The sequence below is a fragment of the Chaetura pelagica genome, unplaced genomic scaffold, assembly GCF_000747805.2.
Source record: "Chaetura pelagica isolate M959 unplaced genomic scaffold, ChaPel_1.0 scaffold70, whole genome shotgun sequence".
NCBI classification, from domain to species: domain Eukaryota; kingdom Metazoa; phylum Chordata; class Aves; order Apodiformes; family Apodidae; genus Chaetura; species Chaetura pelagica.
This window is the reverse complement of record NW_009952265.1, coordinates 2,903,227-2,913,297: the sequence shown is the minus strand read 5'-3', so window position 1 is coordinate 2,913,297 and position 10,071 is coordinate 2,903,227. Positions and strand designations below refer to the sequence as shown.

At 41.2% G+C, this 10,071-nt stretch overlaps 1 protein-coding gene across 1 annotated transcript in view; it reads right to left on the bottom strand.

Annotated features, from left to right (window-relative positions):
- The window catches only part of GPR176 (G protein-coupled receptor 176), a 32,499-nt gene extending 23,220 nt beyond the window's left edge, over positions 1-9,279 (bottom strand). Inside the window, exon 1 of the mRNA XM_010007736.1 lies at positions 9,045-9,279. Within this exon, the coding sequence (XP_010006038.1) occupies positions 9,045-9,279 (235 nt within the window). The remainder of the gene's footprint in view (positions 1-9,044) is intronic.
- Positions 9,280-10,071: the final 792 nt, after the last annotated feature.

The following is a 10,071-nucleotide window of genomic DNA, read 5'->3' as shown; positions in this document are numbered from 1 at the left end:
GCAGCACTTAAACACTTGCCAGCCTCTTTTCTGAGTGGAAGAAAAGCATATGATTTCCTACAACTTGAAAAATGTTCCAAATAAGTGGTAAACTTACTTTTTCCAACACCACACAAATAAGACATTATTAAACATGGACAGAGAAGAATAAAAACCTAATTTAAGCGCCCATGGCTTCTGCTCGATAGCAAGCTAATAAATTAGATCAATAAAAGAACTAACACCACTTAAAATTCTTCCTAAGTGCTTGGGTCCGTTCGTGCCTGGAACACTAATTTACTGTACATAAAATCCAATACCAAATCTTGATGTATCTAAAACTTTCACCAAAGTTGAAAACAGTCAGTGAAATAGATAGATAGATAGATAGATAGATAGATAGATAGATAGATACACACATACACACCAGCTGGCATTTGAGCAAATTTAACTCACAATGAAAAGCAAAACATGACATCCAGTCACTTAGTTAAACAGCTCTGGTTCACAGCTGTCATTTAAGTGTTCACATGGGGACTACAGACAGCAAAATGACTGGTATCAATCAGTTTCACCCTAAATAGAGATCATTTTAACATCCTCAATACACATGATGTTTGAAGACATCAGCTAACCCCCCTGCATGTGTCTGAGGAATGCTCTAGCATACATATCCCCGGAGTATCAGACACTTGAATTACAGGTATGAATCATTGCCTCTCACACGTTTCCAGGCTGGTTAAACTGTTATTTTCCCCACACCTCTCTCTTAAAAAGCAGTGGTGCTACCAGAGTAGCACCCCAGCCAAAGCCAGACGAGTTGCCTCTGCTGAAGCACAGGAAGAAGGAAAGTCTCCATAGCAACAGGGACTGCAGGGGCTCTCACAACCCCTCTTCACCCACTCCCCAAACTCAATTTTTCTTCTGGAGAGAATTGCTTAGTATTTTGCCTGAGAACACATAGAAAACAAAAGCATAATACCTATGCTTTAAAAAAAAAAAAGACAGATTTCATCTAGTGTGCAACCTGAACTGGGCTTACTGCTGTAGGTTCCATTATTCCTGAGGCTGGGAATCACTCAAACAAAAATGCAGAGGAAAATCTTTAGCATACTGTTATACTGCAGTATGTTATTACTATGCAATTATTATCACATGCACATATTACCACAGATATTATTACATTGGCCTGATGCTTCTTAGTAGACTTGATTTTCAGTCACTTTTTGCTTTGCCAAACTTCAACAATTCCAGCTGATCAGCAACAAAGTTAATCTATGCAAAAAACGTGTTTAGAAGATACAATCTAAAACAATTCCACTTTTTATAACAGTGACACCAGTAGGAAAAAAACACCATCCTACCCATCCCCAAAACTTGGGTGCATTTTTTTTTTTTCCTTCAGATGGTTCTACCTTTTTGGAGGGCAGGGCTATAACCTTTTGCTGGAGCTATTGCAGACGTGCCCCTCAATCTTTCAAAATTCTCTCAGTCTAGCCTTTAATCATGTACCTGCAGTATTTTAATGCACGATTGCCTCCTTCATTCTTTACAGATGAAGATAAACTTCATTGGTAGCTATTCCAACATACAAATATTTATTCCTTACACTAGTATACATTTTGTCTTTATGAACACATTACCTAGACTTCCAGTTACTTTAGGATTAAGTGCTGTAACAATTCCATTTTACATCTCTGTGCACAGATGTCAAGGCAGGGAGATTAAAATCAGTTTCAAGGGCAGAGAAAGGCAGGAGCCAAACAGCTCACGGGAAATGCTCAGGAAACGGGGTGAGCCTGAAGACTTGCCTGCAGACACTGGGAAGGCAGCAGGGATTAGAATTTGGAATTCTAATATGTTTCAAAGACACTTTTCCTTCAAAGGACACCTCCCTTAGATACCATCACAGTGTGGTTAGAAACCAGGAGGTAACCAATCTAACCTACAGCTTCCAAAAACATGCTATAACCACTAGATTACAGTTAAAATTGTATCACAGACTCCTCAGCTTTTCCAGTGAAATTTATTTCTGTACAAGACACACTTGGGAGGACAAAAGAGCAAGTAACAAAGAGCCTCATTCACCAAACTTCAATTAAGGCACTGATTTACAAGGTTTGAGAAAGTTTCCTGGATCTGGGATTATCTGGGATATCTTTAGTGTATTTTTTACCAACTGTAAGATGCGCATTCAGTCTAGGGAGTAGACACTGTCACTGAGGACATTCTCATTATAATTTTCACCAGCTGTCTAGTGTGAGGTTTCTTCCTAAATATCTGAAAAGAATGATTACTTTTTTAAAGTAAAAATGCATGCAGTTTTATCTACTCAGCTAACACGAAAATTGTGAACAGACACAAATAACCTAAGGAGCACATGCAGACTCTCAAACATGGTAAATATTAAAACAACAGAAATTACAAACTATGATAATAGGATATAATCTCATCTAAGCCTAACACAGCACCAAGATTCAGCTCCACCCATGCTACGATCACTAAAAGCATAGTTCATATAAACTCACCCATTTAACTGCTGTTATAATGGTATGTAAATAAGTGAACTGTGGAAAAAAAAACACATTAGGAGTCACGGAACCCATATCCTCATCACGTTCAAAATTCCTACTCCAGGTCTTCCTTTCCCTTCTCCTGAGAATAATGGGAAGTGCAATTGTCTATTGCATTTTGCCCATCAATTTTCTCTCCCTTTCAAGCTAAGGTCACTGTGCATGCTGGCTTCAAGTCATCTTTGGAGATCCTCTTTATTTCCAAGACCCCTTCCCACTGCTGACACTCAACTGAAAGCAGCTGCAGCCTCCTCCAGCAATCTATCCCCAACAAAGCTCTGAAGTACTACCCCCTTTCAAAGGTTTGATTGATGTGCTAAAGTAATCATTAGCCTCTGCAGACTGATTCCCTCTAATGGCAAGAGAAAAAAATCGTTTGTAGAGCAATATTGCTCTATTCCTTTATTCACTGCAAATCCGAAGAATCTTCTTTGATGAAAAGGAAGCTACTAAAAATGTACTCACGATTTGCCATTCATCAGTTGTCGCCTTCTTAAAAGTCATTTGTCCACATGTATCCTTCTCCAAACTAGTAACAGACACAAGAAGTAGCTCCATATTCTTTGGCATCTAAAATCTTTTCACAGTTACCATGCTTCAATATTCTACTTTCATAAACTGGTAATTCATTTTTTAATAGCAGCCAAGAATATACTACAGCTCTTTGCTGTTTTCATGCTGGAGGAGGGGGTGGACGGAAGAAATTATGTAAATTTAAAGATACTATAAATTTCAGGTTACAAATGTGAGTTCTTAAATGCAGTGAAAAAACAACCTGTGAACATTTTTCTATCCCTTTGACCTCAGAGTTAAAGATCTGAAGCCTCTGTTTCTTCCAACTGTGGGTACGTGATGAATAACATCAGTAGCATTGATGATCCCACTTTGCAGCCTGGCTGCTCTGCTCTGCTGTGCATTACTGAAACATACACCAGGGCCAGTTGCAATCCCACCATGCTGTAGTTAATCCACATAGCATGCTCTGTATATTAGAAGCCCAAACAGCCTGAGTTATGCCCCAAAAATTGGAAGAGTGAGATCACTGCATGAGCTCCCTCTCACTATACGGTTTTCACAATGAGAGAACAAAGAAGAGAAAATCTAGAATGCAACCAGTTTACAGAGGCCTCAGAGGAGGGAAAAAGGAAAACAAAAAACAATAAACACTTCCTAGGGTAATTATAACAGAATTGCTGCACAGCATACTTCTCAAATGGCATAAATTTCTGTACCTTAGGGTCCTCTTATATTTAAAGCCAATGCAGATATGTCTGCAGTCAGATGTAGCTCCCAGTCTATTAGTCACTATGGGAGATGCCAGCAGAGTCTCACTTTCCTGGCCCATGGATCTCAGTCAGTCAAAACACAGTCCTCCCTTCACTGCAGTAATAGGCAACAAAAATTTGCCTCCTCTTGGAAGGTTCCTGAACTTCTTAATTTCTGTACTTGCCCTGTGAGAACAAGTCCTATCCATGTACAACAAGGGTACAGACAATCTAGCACAGTGAGAGCCATGGTCACAACCATCAGTGGCCTGCATTGCTCCAGGACATGCTGACCATTATGATCACAACAAATCACACAAAAGATGAAGTCTAACTACTCTCCAGCAACAGGAATGAAATTCTCATGGACATGGGAACAAATTTTCCTTCTCTGCCATTCCAATAATACTTGTCAGTCCTCTTCCAAATAAACATTTACACAATCAGAAAAAAGTCATCACATATCTTTTTTTATTTAAAGAAGGAAAAAAAATCAACAAAAGCAACAAACCAAGCAGAACTTCACTCCTGGTCAAAGAAAAGAAACTCTTGAAACTGAATGAAAAACTGTGCTTTTGGTATGAACGTATTACTGATTACATGCCAAAAAAAAAAAAAAAAAGGATGGAGAATATGGTCTCCATCTGCAAACTTTAGTAACTGATAAAGCAGTAGTTCCAAACCTAAATTTTATTTTATCCTTCCTTTTATCAAATTCACATGAACAACATCATCCTTTTGATAGCAGCCTTATCAACTTGCGAGCTAAGGACCCTAGCCAGTATTACCACGACTGCAAATAATGGTTCATTTCCACAAGTAGTCCTGACTTTGTCATCTGAGCCACATACATTTACTGGCAGGTGGGGAGGAAACTGGCCTGAAACACAGGTTAGACAAAGCAGTTCCTACAGTAAAAAATTCTCTAAACTGAGTCAGACAGAATACACAGGGAATGGCAGAGCAGCTAGATTTATGCAGGATTAGTGGAATCAATCTCAAAGCCAACCTCTGCCACCCTTGTTCTTCCACTGATGACTTGTACATACTTTCAAAACAAGTTAGGACACGCAAAGCTCAAATCTGTTGACACCTTTTACTATACAGGATTAAGTCAACCAAAGGGCATCAGTAGTGACAGCATGTGCTGCTTTTCATGTAACACTGCTCTCATCTGCATCATTCCAGTGGCCAATAAAATTAACTCATTCTTCCCACCAGTGCCTTTCACTTTCCCTCCTATTTAAGATAATCAAAGTTGATGCTTTACACACAAATTCAACACATTGACATTCCTTTTGCTAAGCCCACTACAGTCAACTGAAGGGTCCAAAACCCAGCCATTCATATGAGAGGGCTGACAGAAGCAGCATCGTTATTTTTGCTTATCTTCTTCTGTAGTAACTGCTTTTAGAAGTAGTAGATTTAATCATACTGTACCTGCTGACCCTGCACCAGAAACACATTTTTACACATGTATTTGTCATTCCAGGGCTCCTGAGGCACCCACTCTCTTGATTTCAGGGAGTACCAAGTACTGGGCAGATCAGAAAAGGAAAGTGGTAGTGAGAGGGATGTGTCTATTCCTAGTTCTTCTGCTGATGCTCCCCACGCTTGTATTGATCCAAGCACAGTTCAATGAGTGGAGCAAGAAACACTGGTGACAAGCATTTGCACTGTTTTATTCTAGCCCTGCCCTAAGCTAATAGGTTACAGGCTGGGAAATGCCAATACTGTAAGGACTGCCATTGTTAGTGATGGAGCTGCACAGGCTGGTGGTAGGCTACAGCTGAAGGAGCACACAACGGGTAGTACCAGCTGTCTTTGAAGCAGAGAGAGGCAGATTTACCCTCTCTTATTTCTCAGTCCTTAACTTTTAAAATCATAGTCTGCCAAGTGAGAACTTGCACACAAGCACTGAAAGAGCACTAGGAAATTTGTGTAAACAGTGTCAAAATCACATGAACAGCTATTAAAGACTGTAGCATTTCAGCACATTATAGCTTCATTAACTTGGTAACTCATGACCAAGTTATCTGAAGAACTCTCATCTCTAACTGCCCTAAATGATAAGCAATTTTTAGACTAGTAATTGTTTTATCCATTCCAAACATGAAACAAATGGATTACTTACAAAATCAGAAATTTTGAACAATGAAAACTCCCTACAAATTAGGACAAAAAACAATAGGGAAAAAATGCCAGCTAGCAATCCTCTTCTTGATACTTTTGGTTGTTTCTGCCTGTTAGATCCTTCAACACACATTAAGGTCACACATCCAGGCTCAAGCTTTGGCAAGCTTGTAACAACTACATAATCCCTTTTAAAGTAAAAAAAATAATTCTAGAATCTAGTATCCTTGTTATCACTACCTAAAATAAATAAATAAATAGAGGATTTGCTTTCAATGTATTGTAAAGCAACTGTAAAAAAGAACAGTTTGACTCTTTCTTGCCCCTAAGAGGTATGACGGGACACTCACTATAGCACCGTCCTTTCACAAAACGCAGCAAACCTGACACAAGAATTTCTCCTACAAGTCCCCCCACAGGCCTCAAATAAGGGTCTTAAACAGGGAAAAAAAACCACAGCATACATTTCTCTCACAACTGACTATTAGTATTGCATTTTTCTGCAGAAATTCAATTCACATCCCTGACTGTGGTTCTTCCCTCTTGTAGGACCTGGACATCTTCTGGACCTCATCTGTAGGCTGCTACTTGTATCAGACCCCAGTATTTATTCAAGACTGGGGCATATGTGTTTGTTCTTTTTCAAGCCAGAAGCAGAAATAATTTCTTCTTTCTGAAAGGGTACTGCTCTTTTATCCAATTGCGAAGTGGCTTGAGCATGCACTGACATTGTGAGATGTACAAGTCGCACATCCACCCAAACCAGAAAGGATTCAAACCCACACATCCTGCCTCTGCAGAGACTGCACCCCATCTCATGCTTTAGAGGGAAGAATAGTCCTAATTCCCTTTGAAGGTTTCCCCTCTGCAAAGGGAACCTGAGACTCACTGGATCCACCCCATCTCATGCTTTAGAGGGAAGAATAGAAGGTTTCCCCTCTGCAAAGAGAACCTGAGACTCACTGGATTGAAGAATCTGCTATTCTGCAGCTCAACTGAGGGGCTGGAAAAAGAGAAAAGAGCTGGATGCCACCCATGCTCTAAGGACCATGGCAGAGAACAAATTAAGAGGAAAGCTTAATTAATGGCATTTGTGCAAGCGTAAGTGTAAGGTAAATATCAAGGTGTTCTCCCATACTGATGCAAAGACAGGGTGTAACATGTGCAGAAGCAAAACTTCTGGCACATATGAGGGCTGAGTGTGCAGGCACAAAAATCCTGAGACCTTCTGGAGGTCAATGCTTCAGCTTCTTTGTGGCTTTGTTTCCATTCCATGGAGAGGGGACAGGAGTACATTCATAGGGATGACATAGGAAGACATTTTTAAAGACTAAAGTTTTCAGCTGTTACAATAGTTTATGTCATAAATGTTCTTTTAGAAGTGTTTTGGGGCAGCAGGGACACTGGAAAAGAATGCAATTTCAAAAATTAGTTTAAATTGGTTTCCATTTTGTCAAATTCACAAGGCCTGCTACTAACATTTATCACTGGACTACTGCACTTTTGTATTATTTAAAAAAAAAACAAACACATTATTTCCTCTCTGATAGACCTGGAGAATTTACTGATCTTGAAGTTTCATCAGCCTCCCAGCCATCCCATCTGCAGATAAACTCCTTGTAACAGGTCCCCATCTTTTCACAGAGTCCAATTCTTGAAAACAAATTGCAGGAGCACCAAACCATGACTTATGATAGCCTTACAAAATTTACAGCTATGATATTTTTTGTTGATTGATTGTTTTTAAAATTCAAAGCTGCTGAAGGCATGATTACATCAGCCTTTTATTTTTTTTCTTGAAATGAAACTGAAGGATCCAGGCTCATGAAAGTAAGTCTGGAAATACGACCCAAATGTGACACTCTTAAAATTCGAAACTTGAAAGATAAAGAACCAAAATTCTGAGTTTTCTCATCCAATCTTGTTATGTTTTAGACACTATTTGCTGGCTATCATTTTGTGCCAAATGCTACCCAACACACAGAAAAAGAGAGTCCTTTCCCCAGCTACTTATGCGCTAAGTAGAAAAAAGCAAAACCTGTAAGCATTACCTCCACCAGACAGAGAAATAATTGAGGCCAAAAGACTCAGTGATTTACAGTAGTAACCAGTATGTGTATCACTTAGCTCAGAGTTCAATGCTGTTCCAAGACTATGCTTACAATCTTTTTAGAAATTATTTAAGTGATATTAAATATTACAAAGACAAAATCAACATCAGAATGAATTACCATGACCACAGAAATGGACGTTAGGCTTATACAAGATCAGGAAAACCGAAAATAAATCCTTGATAATAAGAGCCAATTACTATCACTGAAGTCCTACTGAACTCTCATAAGTGAGCCAGCTGGAGATTTTCTCAGTCAAGCCTTGTGTGAAAAGCCTCATAATTGCCAATAAGCAGCTTTGAATGATTTAGATAGTAGTGACACCTTACTGAAGTACAGCTTACTGATCTCCAAAACAGTGCTAACTTGCCTCACCATAAGGCTTATTTTGCCTTTTTTGGGGGTATGAAATGCACAAATATTCCTAACAAAAAAACCCCACCAAACTATAAGAAACCTAGAAAGCAAATGTACACAAATTTATAGAGTTATATTACTAGTTTATTACCACACATCTAAAATCAATGTTTCTTAATTAAAGGGTGACAGCTAGGCAAGATTGCACATGTTTATACATATTTACAGCATAATGTACTTCCAAAGGACTCATTAAAAATCTGTAGGACACAAATACAGAATTACTGCAGGGTGAAACAGAAATTCAGTAAAAGTTGTTTAAAATGGTCCATACCCTTTCCTGTGGGAAAGAGAACAGATCTCATTACATTTGAAAACAAGAGTGTAATCAATTACATTCAGACAGAAAAGTTTACTACATACATATAAGGTACCGGTTATCATCTGTGAGAAACAGCATTCTACAGTAATAGCTTTTACACATGAAAAACCCACAAGAAACTTAAAATCATTCGCCCGAGGACCCAAATTGCAAGAAGTCACTAAGGCAGCAAAAGATGCTACCGGGTCCGCAGTCCCTGACCATGAGGATAAAAACAAACCACACCCACCAACAATTCACTTACCCAGCAAAGAGCCTACGAAGATGACAACCTGCACGGTGGTGGTGAAATGCCGGTAGGTCTGCTCGGGGCCCGGCTCGGGGCCCGGCCCGGGGCCCCCCGCGGCCGCGCTGCCGTTCCCCGCCGGCCACGCCAGCGGCCCCGCCGAGCCGTTCCTGAGCAGCAGCGCCCTGCTGACCGCCTGGTACGGGCCGTGGGCGCTCCCGTTCCTCGGCACCCAGCTTCTGTCGCTCCCCATGGCAAAGCTCCTTCCTTCCTCGCTGCCACCCAATAGCCAAAGGTTACTAAGCCCTCGCCTTTACTGCCTGAATGAAGCCCACAGGCAAAACAGGCACTTCTGAGGATAAAGCCCCATCTCTGACACTCGAAGACATCTTCACCACATTGCTGCGTCCCAGAAAGCAGGGTCGGCTTTTCACGTTTCCACCTTGTAAACCATGACAGCCAGCAAAGACAAGCAGAAAACAAGGCAGGCTGCTCCCTGCGATTAGCTGTCTCGGATTTCTTGCTCCACAATAACACAGCTTTTCCTCAGCATGTTTACTGCAACAGAGGTGAGTGAGGAAATTACAATCCGCACCGTGGCTCATCTTCCCACCCCCGCCAGGTCACCTGTCCCGCCAGGTGACCCCTGTCCCGCCAGGTGACCCCTGTCCCGCCACGCTCGCACGCGCACCAACTCACTACGCATTAAAGCCCGTCTGGAAAAGTTGATGGACCGCAAACTCTGACCCGCACCCCGCTCTCAGCCCCGACGTTAGCTTTTCTCACAGCCCTGAGAGAGTAAAGCCATCTCCCTCCCCAGGGCACCTCTTGCAGCCTTCTCGTCTCTCCTGCCACCGCCCGTGCTGATCCACAGCTCCGCCCTGGCTCGGCACCACACCGGGCACCAACAGGACCCTTACACGGCGTCCAGAGGAGTAAGTGACTGCCCAGCGGCTTCACTGCACTCCAGCTATTCCTCGGGAAAAATGAATGTGGGTTTGAATCCCAAGGCGGGGGGCCGCCGCGCCCCCAAACGAACAAAAAA